We start from the raw sequence: 14,944 nt of genomic DNA on the forward strand, positions 1-14,944 counted from the left end.
CAATCCTCTAAGCGTTATGGTGAAAAGGTGCATTTTCCTGTCATATTTCACTGTCGAATCCCTGTCCAGAACTGTGAAATGTTTGCACACAAGATGAAATGGGAAATCTATTGCTGGCAGCTTTTCAGATGAGCTCGAGATTTTGTCCCGCCCCAGGCTCCTGTGCCATTTACATCTCAGCAAATAGCACGGTGATTTATAAAGGTCAGGTTTTACAGTGTTGTATGAAATCCTTTTCGAGCTCAACATCATACGTGTGTAACGTAAATTTCTTCCTCTATTTCTCTCAGATGCATCATTGGGCTCGATTTTTTTTTTTACAATGAAAGACTCAGCTTAGGTGCGCATTTCATCCTGGAGATAAGCATGCGTTATTATCATACAGCTTAGGGATCTGGTACCTTTCTAAAGATTGGAATAATCTGTACAAGGAAGAAATAAGGCATGGAGTGTCGAATCAAGGTGGACCGAGATCAGGGCAGAAGATCAGTGAAGTGGCACATAAGCACCTTCTCGTCCTGAGTGGTCCATTTGAAGCAGTTGGGATTTTTCAAGGTCAAAGCAGGAAGAACTAGTAAAAGCCAACAAATCATTTTATCCACTTAATGGAGGTGAGATGAGTCGATTTTTAACTCCTCGAGTCTTCCAAGCATTCACCTAGATGTCCCTGGTACATCCGAATTCCAAAAAAGGAAACTTTCGAAGGCACCACGTAATCCTTTCAAGAAGATCGGCTTAAAGGTTCATTCCCTTTTGGCACGTCCTTCCAAAAAGGAAATCTTGGAGGCGTGAGGTAGACAGGTAGATGATTCCAGATTGTGGGGCTTTCTTGATGTATGCGTTCTTCACCACAATAATCCACAAGAATAACCAAGCCATTGCTTCCTCACAGATAATGAGGGTTCCACGTTGGCATTAGGAAGTCCGTATCAAAAAGTCGGCAGGTAGCCTTGCCAGGATGTGGTCAATAAGTGGTGATGTGTGCTTCTAACTTATTTTCACTCAGTGCCGTGTGGGTACAAAAGGAGATGGCACTAAGACTGCCCTGGAAAAGTCTGGGAATTGATTTGCTGACTCAGATCCACTAATTGCATGGTCAAAAACCATCCACATTTTATCTGTGGAGAACGGATAAACATAGAGATTCTTGATGAACCCAGTTGCCAGTGCCCTGGAGGAGTGCCTTTCCAATAAGTCGAGTAATTTGTCCTTGTCTTTGACTGGTTTTTGTGAAGATGTTTTGGATGAAGTTTAAATGTGAGGAAGCATTAAACGAGAACCCCCTTGAGCTAGTGAGCATGGTACAACCCAAGATAAGGGAAGCAGAGTTGCAGAGATCATGCATGAGGGAGCGAGTAGGAAAAGAAGATTAGTTCAGTCAAGAAAATACCCCGAAATCAGGCCAATCTGAAGGAATTCAGACCGTTCCAACGTGAACAAATCTTCTATGTGGGACTCGACAATGTTCACAAGGTCCCAAAATTCCATCTTTGAAAGTGCGCTTCACTGAGGTCTAAGATGTCTGAGGGCTGCTTGACAATGTATTGCATTTTGACCTGTCGTCACCTTAGTATTTCTGACCTTAGTGACCTTGCCTAGGTAGTATGAAGTGGTGCTCCATCAAAAAAAACCTCTAAACATGGTCCATCCCAAGCAAGCAAATGAACACGATCCCTCGGATCAGTAGTGAACCCGTGGTTAAGGTTTTGGGCTACTAATCAGAAGGTCATGAGTTAAGCCCTTGTACGGCCAAGCTACCAATGTTGGGGACTTGAGAAAGGAACTAAACCACCTGAATCCAGGCCTTCTGAACAGCAGCCTTGAGTCTTAACCAGGGATCCACTATCTACAGTCTGAAAGAATTGTTTCACTGCCTGACTGGCTTGCTTGCTTGCTTCCTTGTAATGAACCTTGCCTATAGCTTTGGGCTGCTGATCAGAAAGTCCTGAATTCATGACCCTGTACTGGCAAGCTGCCAGTTTGGGCCACATTTCTGCCCAGCTCAGCTTTCTAACATGTTAGGATATGCGAAGAAAATGATTTCACTTTACTTCTACATACTTCTAATAGATTCTACAGTCTCTCCCATTCATTTTTAAACCAGATAGAACCTTGTAATTACTGGATTAAGGGAACTGTGTGTTCATTTATCCCCAAAACAAAAGGAAAAAATAAAATGATATCTTGAGTGAGGAACCCCACACTGGCTTTCTGAAAGAAGGCCCAAACCCCTGCTGCACTCTTCAGACAACATCTTTTCTTTGGTAAACGTCCCACTGTTGAAGTGGATAATGTGAGTCCAGGGCGGGATTGCCTTTAATTGCAGCGAGGCAATAAAATGTCCATCTCCAGCCCAAGGCACGAGAGTCGGAGCTGTGTGTGCGTAAAGCTTGAGCTGCATTTTAATGCATTCTGGCCACAGATTTCACACACTGGTGTATACTGAGAGATGTTTCTATTTAATGGACTTAATAAAAAAATGGCAGACCTAGACGATTCTTCACAGTCACTGTTTTCAAGTTAACACAGAGGATTCTGTTTGAATTCCCTTAATGCACTGCAAGCATGTATCGTTTCCTTTACTTTGTGGTTGTGACTCTTTTATTTATTTATTTATTTTGTCACTCAATAGCTTCTACGTTCATTTAGTCTTTTAGTCAACATAGCGGTATAGTAATCTACGGTACATGTTTCTTTCCCACAGGTTGTCTGGGACGAATATTCCGGTACCTATCGTCAGCAACAAGAACTGGCTCCGCCTCCATTTTGTCACAGATAATAGTCACAGACATAAAGGCTTTACGGCTCAGTATCAAGGTAATCTACAGTATATTGTCTCTTGTCTTGTGCTCTCTAGTATAGCTCAAAAACCTTTACCTGTATCACCGTGGAATTATTTATTTCATCATACTGTTGATTTATCAATCCTGACAGGTCAGAAGGTGCTGGTTAATTGTCTATAGCAGCAGCTCTTATAGTAGTTCAGCTGCAACGCAAATCACAGGTTTATATAAGCGTGCTTGTCCGAATACGTTATTGTTCTGTAGGGAAAAAAAACGTATATTACGTGTATTTTGGCAATAAACCTGATTTGCAATGGGGGTTGAATAATTTTGATTGCAACTGTACTTCTAATGTGTTCATCTTATTCACGTGAGTTATTCGCAGTCATTTAATGATGTTCTCTGAGAGCTGATTTGAGCATTTTTCGGCTTTCATTCGGTAAATACAAATTAAAAAAAAAGAAAAAAGAATGAATTATTATTCCATGAGGATGTTTAAGGCCTGAACATACGGTAACTCAGTAAGGCTTGTCACATAACTCAGTGATATGTATCATATTACTCTATTCCCTCATATACACTCGATTCCTCAGTGATACTGCATGAGATTCAGATCACAATACGACTGAACCTGAATCCCCCAGCCCCTGAAAGAAAGATCGTTCGCCCTGTAACATGCTGCTCTCTGCGTCTCAAAAGGACAATGTCTCTGTCCCCGTACGACCATTTTCTCTCGCTCGTATTTTCTCAGCCCTGCAACAATTGGAGCCGGAGAAGATTGATCTTGGTATTGTAGCTATTCTCTGGGAGACCTGCCTTGTTCAATTTCATAATTTTTTTTACTCCCCCCCCCCCCCCCCCCCCACTCTTTTTGAACAGTGAAACGGTCTGGAGACTTCAAATCAAGAGGGGTGAAGCTACTGCCTGGGAAAGACAACACAAGCAAATTTGCTATAAGTAAGTCCGATATTTCTTTCCTCGTTCTTTTCTTTCCTGGTGACCAGCGCTATTTTTCCAAGCTCGTGCTTGAAATTTTTTTAAAATATATATATTTATTTATTTATCCTACATATAACGAGGACAGATCGGCCTTCCTAGAGCGGAGTGATCTCTAGTTAGACACTTTTACAGCTAATATTTCGACAAAAAAATATTAACAGTACATACGTCCTATCAGTTGAGGCCCATAGGGTGCATTTAATCTACAACATACAATACACACTGTAAAACCGGACGAGTTTTTTAATTTAAATCAAAAAATTCGAGGAAACTAATTACCTCCAAATTTTTTTAAGTTGATAAATCAATTTCTTTAAGCCAAATGCACAAAAATATAACAACAAAAAAAATCATTTTAAATGACAAAAGTTTGACTTAAAAAAACTTGAAAAAATGTTGAGGTCATTAGTTTCCTTGAATTTTTTATTTTTTTTTTGAGTTAAATGAACTTATCCGGTTTCACGAGAAAACAATCCAACGCAATCCAACGAAACCTGATTTGTCAAGTCTACTGTTTCCTGTCAGGAACATTTTCTATAAACCACCGAAAAACCTTTAACCATGACGTTTCGTCCGTGATGATGGTGTTACTTGCTGTAAATACTATAGTATACGTGCCTATTAAAGCAACTCAGCTAATGCTACAGCTAATGTTTAATCTATTTGGGGGTATCTTTGTGGCTTTGTTTATCTTTATCTTTAATTCATTTGTGGATATGTTCTGGGCTAAAATACTAGTCCGTTGCGGACTCTGCAGCAGATCTAGCCATATCATATCGAAGATCTAGTCTTGTTTGTATCATCTACGGCGGTAACGTTGCTGAGTCCCCCCCCCTCCCCCCGCCCCGCTTCCTGAGAGATTCAGATTATCACAGGTACCTGCTTGTACTGTGGGTCAGTGCCTCTGAGAGTGGCAGATTTTTCTTGAGTAAGAACGTTAGAAAATGTGGACTGCAGAAGGAAGTCAGTTTATGATGTAACATGAAAGAAAATGACTGCTGTAATGAGTCTAGCCCAGCAGAGTAATACGCAGCCGATATACTGCCGCGTGAATTTTTTTTCCATTTTACAATTACGACATTAATCAGTGCAAATCCCATTCAATTTAACAATATGGCTTCCACTATCAATATTCAGCAGCGTATAAAATAGCACTTGATCCAGCGCATTTTTTATCATTATGGGTTTTTATTTATTTTTTTTATATCACACTCCGACAGTTAATTGTCTGCACAACTTAATGCCGCCATGAGACACTAAACCGAGGTAATGTGTGCATGGGAATATTCTATTTTATATCTGATATCATGCTTTTCAGTTGCTATGAACTATTTGGTATTGTTCATAACTATACTCATAAACAATCAAGCCTGACCGTGAACATTTGACGCGGACGGAAACTCTACCCGACGGCGTTCTGACGCGTATTATGGTTCCATTATGGTTATTTTATGGTTATGGATTACTTTCAGTCAACCAGCAGTGTGGTCCTAGTTAATTGGCGCACTCCTCTGCTCACATTTCTGTTTCGGGCTCAGTGTAAATGCCATTGCTTAGTCACTGCCTCACTCTGCGTTTTCGAAAACGCTTCGACGGGAACGGGAGCCGTCGGCGGAAGCGAAAATTGAAACGAGCCGTGCCTCATGGCTGACTTTTGATTCGCTAATGACACTTTGACGATCAGAAATGACGCTGTATATCTCAGATCGAAGCCTTTAAAGATGACGCATGCACTCTAAAAGCAACACTTTATTCATAGCACCTTTTGAAAGGCAATTTTGTCGGTCGAAGCAACTTTGTTACCCCTCTGAAGACCAATATATGATGATTTCTGTGCCGGCGATGGCTGATAACATTATAAACAAAGCGACTAAAGCTTTAAATCTTTTTTATGCCAGGGTATGACTGTGGATTGTTACATCTAGTCTGTCTCTGTTCATCAATCTGTAGCAGAGAAATCGCCGTTGTTCACCGCTTTTTACGTTTTATTTATGGTAATTTAACGTACGGGTTTGTTTTGATACTTCAAAAAAAAAAAAAAAAGGGTTTAAAGAAGTTTAAACATCGAGCTCGTTGCGCCAGATCGAAGTGAGGGTCGTAACGTAACTCAAAGAGATTTGTCAAATAAAAGGGACGGATATCTGCCGCCATTGTCTCCCATTTATATTCTTCCTAATGCGATGACGTCATTCCCGACATACCAGCCCCGAGTGGGATCTAAATGAATCCAAGAGAAGAGACGAGGAGTAGAGTTACGTGGAGTCTACTAGAACCATAAGCCCATCTGAAGTTTTTACGTTTGAACGAAATAGCTACATTTCTATGAATTAGCAACTAACTTGCTAATTGCTATTGACTGCCAGCAAGCTAGCATTATCACAGCCTAATTCGTTGGAAAGTTACCTAAATAGTCACGCTGGGTTTATAGGAAGCATCGAATGTTTAACAGCACTGTAGAAAGATAGCTATTTGAGTAAAACTTTACCAGTTTGACCGGTCTGGAAGCGTCTAGGTTTCCCTGGGAAATGGTGAATGTTTTATATTTGCATGAATTTACATAGAATTTGCATAAAAATGTTTGATGTTTGAATGATTCGAGATTTGTACCAAACGATCAATTGTTAAGTGAGTGTACATGTTTTTGATCATAATTCTTACTTCCTACGTTTGTTCCCAGTAGAACAACGCTCCGTATGTCGAGTACGAACTCTCTTAATACAGATCCAAGTGATTTATTAGACCGGCGAAGCAACGTCACGTCTTTTTCGACTTGCACACACTCGATATTGACTGATCCGAGCCGTAATTCTCATTTTTTTGCCACTCTGAGCGGGCGTGGCACCTATTATAATAAACTATCGAGCACATCGATTTATCTCAACCCGGCATTGTACCACTTCAGATACTTCATTAGAACAGGATAGAGGTTTTTATTAGCCTCTATTTCACAGTGGCTGCCGGGTACATGCAGAAGGATGAATTACGAGGGAATTATTTGCCTCAACACTGGCTCATTCGGCGTCCCGAAATGCCAGAAAACACCCCTGTGTTAATCAGCAGGCTCCTTAATTTTCCACTTCGCCATCAACTGCTGCTCTGACAGCCGTTAAGGCGGGTTTACTGTCACTTCTTGTGCAAAGTGTTGTCGGTCGGATGAAAAATGGCACGAGTTTTTATTGGCGACTTTGAACAGAGTTAGTGAGTTTGTGGCAACTTCAAAGCGAGTGTGTCAGACTTTTGAATTAGTGCGTCTGTCTTCAGTGTCTGTCTTTACACCACAGTGTTGTTGAACTCTGGATTCTGATTGGTCAGACTCTGACTGCAGTGCTGGCTAATATTCATGCTGTTGTTCTAATACGTTTTCGTTTACGGTCCGGTCTGCACTTATATAGCGCTTTTTTAACCTTAGTGGTTCCAAAGCGCTTTACACTGTGTCTCAGTCACCCATTCACACACACACACACACACTAATAGTAGAAGAGCTGCCATGCAAGGTGCTAACTTGCTGTCGGGAGCAACTTACGGTTCAGTGTCTTGCCAAGGAGACTTCGTCATGTGGAGTCACGTGGGCCGGGAATCGAACCGCCAACCCTACGATTAGTGTACGACCCGCTCTACCACCTGATCCATAGCTTCCCAATTTAATCAGGGACTTGTATGGAGGGCGGTCTGTGTTACACACACTTTTGTGTAATTGTTGATATGATGATGTTTTCTGTCAGGAGGTGTTTATTTAACATTTATGTAGTTAAGGAGTCTCCGGTGTGAACACTTCAGACCAGTCGTAAGTAAAGCTGCGGCTTTACGTGCATGTTCATGATAAGATTTGGGAGCATGAGAGGCTGCGTCGAGAGAGAGAGAGAGAGAGAACAGGAGCAATCGTGGACAATAATGTTTTGCAGCAAAGCTTGCCTCACAGCTTCCTTTCTCCTCCTGTAGTGAACGAAGGAGGTGTGAAGCAAGTGTCTAATGACTGCTCAGACCCTGGGGAGCCGGAGAACGGCAGGCGTATTGGCGACGATTTCAGGTAAACCTAGTGTTGTGTGTGTGTGTGTGTGTTTAAACTGGAAAGATTGAGTTGCCGGAAAATCTACAGTCCTCATTCATTCTCCGGGGTTTTTCCTTTTGTAATTTGTGCCTTTAAACGGAAACATCTGGAAGCATCGGCTCCACGGTCGGGTTCACGTGTGACGGCGATCACGTGCTGCAGGGATCCAAGAGCATCACCTGCCAGAGGGTGGCGGAAGTGCTTGCCGCATGGAGCGACCATCCACCCGTATGTAAAGGTGAGAGATACTCCATAGTGCTGGACATTGCAAACGTCATAGCATAACATAGCCTGTTGTATAGCATACAGTAGAATCCCTTGGAATGCCTTACATAAGGCTGAATATTTCCAGGGTTTCATTGAAAACATCCTTTTTGAATGAAATTCCTTTTCCTTTCGATACACGATACCTTATGACGCGTTATAAATGCCCTATTCAGGATATGAAGGAAAACCACAGCCGACTGTAATGCCGACCGAACACGTAGCCGTTATATCAGAGTGCGTTGCATCGTTAGCGTCCTCACACGGTGTGTTACAGTATGTAACCTCACATTATAAAGACGTATGTGCTTTATAAAGCGTTACGAATGTCACTACGATGCTAAGCATCTACGCTATATTGTACTCTTAAACAGGTACATACATAACACTTGATAAAGCATGAATATATGTGTTATAATATCACTTGGTTGTGAACACTACATGTTATAATGCACTATAACACAGCCTTAACTTAGTTCGAGTGCGTCAGAGTTATACCGTCTACGCTGTTCACGTGAACAGTCGTTATGATGTGTCATGCGTAAGACGTGGATATATAATGCAGGCTTATGCCAGGTGTTATAAGGTGTTATGCATGTTATATGACTTGAGACTGGTTGAATGGGAGTCCATATTACTGTACCAGCCTCATGCGTTCCCCATTTATTTATTTATTTATTTATTTATCCATTCATCTCAGGGATAGAACGTCGACTTGAAACATCTTTCAGTGTGTTACACACCGACATTTGGGCACAATGGAAAGTAATAATCTGTTTTCTCTAAACATATTTATTACACATACTCTTATAACCTTACTGTACGTACTCGTGAGATCTTTTCACTTAATAATACGCTTGGCTGCGACGCGAGGCTTGTTATCTTTCTCACATTTTCCCTTCAGTGGTTTTTAGCGAAACTGTGCCATGTGTGATCCTTGCAAGAACCACAAGCCCTTAATACACGTGTTCATTCTTGCCAAAAAAAACAACCCCCCACCTCCCATCATACTTACACGTTCCATCTCGCTGTTGTTGTTGTTGTTTTTTTCTACAGTGAAAACGTGTGGGTCGAACCTCTACGGCCCGTCTGGCACTTTTACGTCTCCCAATTTCCCCATCCAGTATGAGAGCAACTCGCAGTGTGTTTGGATAATTACCGCCAGTAATCCAAATAAGGTAACGCACTTCATCTGCGATCGCCTCAGCCTGAACACACACACACACACACACACACACACACACACACACACTCCCGTAAGGACACTGACTCCGAGTTGATATATGATGCGTCAGCTTTGTGGATAATTATGCTCTGGCTTTACACTTAGTGGCTTGATTAGTGGCTTGATTGTTCCACGTTTATGAGCACTGTAGTGTTTTGGGGAGTATAGTGAAAGTCCATGGGTCATTTCATCCGACGTTTGAGATGGATGACGGTACAAAAAAAAAAAACCCCTCGTTAAAGCATTCCCAAACAGTCGACGATCTTAAACAGGAAGAATTCAGCTGGTGAACGTGTTCATGGTAAAAACATGTGAGATCATGTAATCAGAATGAAGCTGTTTCTCCCTGATTTCAAGTGCAATTCGGCAAAGGATCATAAGAGAATTCGTATAGGAACCTTAAATTTATCGTGCGCCGACACACAGATTGCAGGATTGTGCAAAAAAAAAAAAAAAGGTAGCTAAGTACGGAAGTACTCTGTGCTGTTTAAGATGTCATGTGTCATCCTTTTGTTATTATTTAAGGAAGGAGTAAAACACTCGATGCGCCCTGAAGTATTTTATTCCTCTTCTAAAGAAACAGCAATTTGCTAACACTTACAATTTCGTTTATTTATTAAACGACGACGTCATACGCTGGATCTGTTTCTATTACGGAAACGTCGCCAAAAGCGAGTTAATTCACTTACGTTATAGCAGAGACAAACGGTCCCTGTCTCATCAAGCTTAAACGACGCGGCTTACGGAGCGCTGACACTGGAGACTCCTTCCATAAACACTAAATAAACGTATTCTCACAGAGAACATCATCATATCGACAATGACACGGTTTTTTTATCATCGGTTTATGTCCCTGTGAATGAGCTGTTACTATAGAAACACCTTAACATAAACATACAACCGCATTACAATCAGAACTGCAGTCCTAAAAAAAAAAAGGAATGAACGCCTTCTGACCAATCAGAATCCAGAATGCGCCTGCAGAATGCATGCAGTTTACATCCAACCCTTGTTTTGTTCTTATGATCTAATTGAAATTGTTTAGGTGTTACTTTTCGTAGATAAATGTTCTTATACAGTTCACTAGTTCACTTTATATTGCTCAATAATATATATATATGTCTAAATCGACACGTTCTCCTGAACATTTCCCACCGAAGCACATTTGAAGAAGCCCAGACTCTGAGACGGTGTACCTGCGTGCACATATTTGATCCATTTTCCCCCACAAGTCTCTCTCGCTTCACGTCATTAACTATTTCCAAATAGCTGAGTTGTATATTCAATTGCTGTTAAATCTGCGTCCCCGTGGTGCCGTATGATGCAAATGGGTCCTAAATGACACAGCGAGACGATATTGCCTCATTTATCTTAGACAGATGGAATTGCCGAGTTTAAGTTTTATTGCAGTTCTCAGGCGCTCATAATACGAAAGCCACGGGCAGAACAAATGCGTTATGACATCATTAGCGCCGTGAAGTGATTTTAAGCACGCATATAGTGGACGTGTGTTCGGATCAGCACGGTCGTGGATGTCGCATGTATGTTCTTGGTCTTAGCGCGGTGCGTTTGTAATCCATCCCACGGTGTCCGTCTGCGGTGTTCACGTCGGTTCGCCTCGGCGACGCACCCTCCGCGAGAGTTATGCGAAAGAGAATCCGTCCTACCGATTTGCACGCTTTGAAATGAAGCGACGGCGCGGAATCCGTAAATCACGCGATGCCGTGCTTTTTATCCGCTGTATTTTTTAATCGTAGCGATGCGAACTGCACGTAGGCCGCTCGTGCAAATGAAGTCTAATTTATCGATAACATATGTTCCACCGAATTGCCAGCTTTAATTAGCGTGCTTATTATGTGTGTAAATCATTCTTATTTGGCAAGCATGGCTCATCGGAGTTCAACCGGACGAAAAGCATATGCGAAGGCCGTCAGGCTGAGAATCGAAACGAGAGGTCATTTCCGCAGGAGAACGTAACCGGACGTGTTCCCCGCCTTCCCAGGTGATCCAGATCAACTTCGAAGAGTTCGACTTGGAGCTTGGATATGACACGCTCACGATCGGAGACGGAGGAGAGGTCGGAGACTCCAGGACCATCATCCAAGTGTAAGTCCTGATTATTAGCTACCTAATTTCTCGAGAAGTATTCCGAAACCGACGTTTACCGTAATAGGTTTGCACGTGAAACTCTCAGAGGTTAGCACTGTTGCCTCGCACCTCCAGGGTCGAGGGGTTTGAATCCCACTACTGCCCTGTGTGTGCGCATGAATACCGTGTAATCCTGTGATTTTTTTTAGCTGCACTACTGTCAGACTCGAGAATTCGACAGAAATGTTGTATGAGATAAGCAAGTATCCCACAATGCAGCTGTGTATCTCAGCCCTTTGTTTCTTGACCGTTGCTTTTACTGGCGTTTCGCCAAGCCAGAATCTCCCACAAGGACAAAATCCCGCGTCCTGCCAAAACAAATGCACATAAAGCGCACTTCAAATAATTGGCTATGTATAACCATCTGCTTAATTCCGGTGATAAAATAGCGGCTGTCAATAATGATAGGATGAAACGAAGATATATTTTCCCCCCTTCAGCGGAAGGCTTTGTTTATATCTCGCGTTGTATTCCATTTGTATCCCAGGCTGTTTCGTGATCCTCTTTATAAAAAGGACTTTTGAACTCTCTTTCTGTCTGTTTCTGCAGTTTGACTGGCAGCTTCGTGCCTGACCTGATTGTCAGCATGACCCATCAGATGTGGCTCCATCTGCAGTCGGACGAGAGCGTCGGCTCCATCGGCTTCAAAATCAACTACAAAGGTCCGTCCTCATCGTCGGCGTCATTCGAAAGCACTTTGAAAATGCTGCTCGTTGGCTCACATGCCAATGACTCATTAATGGTTATTTATTTATTTTTTAAACAGAAATTGACAAGGAGAGCTGCGGTGACCCTGGCATCCCTTTGTACGGTTTCCGCGAGGGAGCGGGTTTCTCCAACGGCAACGTGCTACGCTTCGAATGTCAGTTCGGATTCGAGCTCATCGGCGAAAGAACCATTTCCTGCCAGAATAACAATCAGTGGTCAGCCAACATCCCTATCTGTATTTGTAAGTATCGCCCACTGCTTGATGGACATACCGGATGGCAAAGCGCATCGATAGTAGAATCGCTCTCGAGAGATTTTGTCTTAGGGACTGAGCTGTAATTCAGGAAGGTAGTCGACTAGTCCACGAGTCGTCTTTTTTCCACGTATTTGAAGCAAAGAATTAAAGATGGCTGCTGAAATGATTGATCCTGGAACTGAGTGTGCGCAGCATGGAAGCTCATGTCCGTCATGTTTTCTCTTTATTGCACAAAGACCGGCCTTCCTTGAATGGAGAATACAATGTCTACGGCAGCGTTTTTTTTTTTCCCCTTGACTCATACCTTGACTCACTAGCGTTGGAGCGAAAATTTTATTTTAGCTTGCAGGACAACGAGATTGTCGGGATTAGTCATAATTCCTTCCCGAGCTTGATTAAAAAAGCAGTCCTGTGAACACCTCTACTCTTCAAAAGTGATATGAAAGTCGACTAGATAACGTAGTACTTGACTAGTCTGTCCAACCCCTCACGTGTGTGAGATACTCACGGTTTTCTGGGTAAACGAGACCGACTTCGGCGCTCATCTAACTCGGGATCGCAGCAGACTAATGAGATAAGAGCATACCTCCTTCTCGGTCCTCGCAGCTTATCTCACAGCTGAACTAAGCGGCGTTCAGAAATTTCCCACATGCTCTCGTAAACAGCGGTATTTTATTCCTAAATGAGCAGTGGCAGTGCAGTCGAGTGTGTGCTGTCCTGAATACACAATGTGCCTATAAAGGTAGAGTCTGGAAAAGTGAAGAGTTGCAGATTTCATGGCGAGCTGTGCTTTTCATGTCTGTCCGGTACGTCGCAGATCGAAGAATTGGAATCGGATAAACCGATCACCTTTCATCGTCGCATCACAAACAGCCGTGGTTCGGATCAATGCAAAAGACAACTGTCGAATGAAATCGAGGCAGCAATCGGTTGTTATTGAAAAGGAAAGGCAGCTGGCGTGTAAAAGATTATCTGTCGTTTTAAAATAAAGTTGGTAAACTGTGTAAAAAGGTTAGCAATGTGATTTGCTCGTAACAGTTGCCTTTGTGAGGAGGGTTGAGCCGGGCCAGTACCTGGATGGGAGAAACTAAGGTCGCTGTTGGAAGTGGTATTAGTGAGGCCAGCAGGGGGCGCTCACCCGGTGGTCTATGTGGGGCCTAATGCCGGAGTATAGTGACGGGGACACTATACTGTAACAACCAAGGTCCTGTCTCTCTGTGGTCATTAAAAATCCCTGGACACCTATCGTAAAAGAGTAGGGGTATAAATCCGGTGTCCTGGCGAAATTCCCCCATTGGCCCTTCTCTGTCATGGTCCCCTTTTAATCCCCATCTCTGAATTAGCTACATCACTTTCCTTTCCTCTCCACTAATAGCTTGTACCCTAGCAGATTCAGTGGAATCACCGAATATTGAATCGTTGCCTTATGAATCGTATCGTATTGTACCCTAGCAGATTCAGTGGAATCACCGAATATTGAATCGTTGCCTTATGAATCGTATCGTATTGTACCCTAGCAGATTCAGTGGAATCACCGAATATTGAATCGTTGCCTTATGAATCGTATCGTATTGTACCCTAGCAGATTCAGTGGAATCACCGAATATTGAATCGTTGCCTTATGAATCGTATCGTATTGTACCCTAGCAGATTCAGTGGAATCACCGAATATTGAATCGTTGCCTTATGAATCGTATCGTATTGTACCCTAGCAGATTCAGTGGAATCACCGAATACTGAATCGTTGCCTTATGAATCGTATCGTATTGTACCCTAGCAGATTCAGTGGAATCACCGAATACTGAATCGTTGCCTTATGAATCGTATCGTATTGTACCCTAGCAGATTCAGTGGAATCACCGAATACTGAATCGTTGCCTTATGAATCGTATCGTATTGTACCCTAGCAGATTCAGTGGAATCACCAAATAGTGAAACTTGACTTCAAGTTTTGACTTCTCTAAGGCCTGTAAGAGATCCCCTCTCTCAAAACTCAGACCTGAAGCCTACCTGAAGTGTTATTTTTTTTAATCTTTATATATATATATAATATATAAGTATTATATATATATATATATATATATATATATATATATATATACTTTACTGAGTCATCCCTTCCATCCTGTTCTTCAGTCCCATGTTTGTCCAACTTCACGGCCGCCTCAGGGACAGTTCTGTCCCCGGATTACCCAGAAGGCTATGGCAACAATTTGAACTGCGTGTGGCTGATCATCGCCGAGCCGGGAAGCCGCATCCAGCTGACCTTCAACGACTTCGACCTGGAGCCACCCTACGACTTCCTGACGGTGCGGGACGGCGAGCTGCTGGGCCGCTTCACGGGCGCCGAGGTGCCGTCACACCTCACCAGCAACTCCAACGTCCTGCAGCTGGAGTTCCAGGCTGACCACTCCATGTCCGGCCGTGGCTTCAACATCTCCTATAGCAGTGAGTGAAGCTGTACAGTCACTTCATTCTAGGACCGAAACGAAACTCCGGCATTATCCTTAAAT

At 42.7% G+C, this 14,944-nt stretch overlaps 1 protein-coding gene across 1 annotated transcript in view; it reads left to right on the plus strand.

The window, feature by feature from the left end:
• The window catches only part of csmd3a (CUB and Sushi multiple domains 3a), a 345,806-nt gene that overhangs the window by 181,707 nt on the left and 149,155 nt on the right, over window positions 1-14,944 (plus strand). Inside the window, exons 7-15 of the mRNA XM_053610949.1 lie at window positions 2,705-2,817; window positions 3,663-3,740; window positions 7,722-7,809; window positions 7,944-8,068; window positions 9,151-9,272; window positions 11,322-11,425; window positions 12,017-12,129; window positions 12,234-12,416; window positions 14,568-14,879. Of these exons, the coding sequence (XP_053466924.1) occupies window positions 2,705-2,817; window positions 3,663-3,740; window positions 7,722-7,809; window positions 7,944-8,068; window positions 9,151-9,272; window positions 11,322-11,425; window positions 12,017-12,129; window positions 12,234-12,416; window positions 14,568-14,879 (1,238 nt within the window). The remainder of the gene's footprint in view (window positions 1-2,704; window positions 2,818-3,662; window positions 3,741-7,721; window positions 7,810-7,943; window positions 8,069-9,150; window positions 9,273-11,321; window positions 11,426-12,016; window positions 12,130-12,233; window positions 12,417-14,567; window positions 14,880-14,944) is intronic.

This window comes from Ictalurus furcatus, chromosome 23 (genome assembly GCF_023375685.1).
Source record: "Ictalurus furcatus strain D&B chromosome 23, Billie_1.0, whole genome shotgun sequence".
In the NCBI taxonomy this organism is placed as follows: Eukaryota; Metazoa; Chordata; class Actinopteri; order Siluriformes; family Ictaluridae; genus Ictalurus; species Ictalurus furcatus.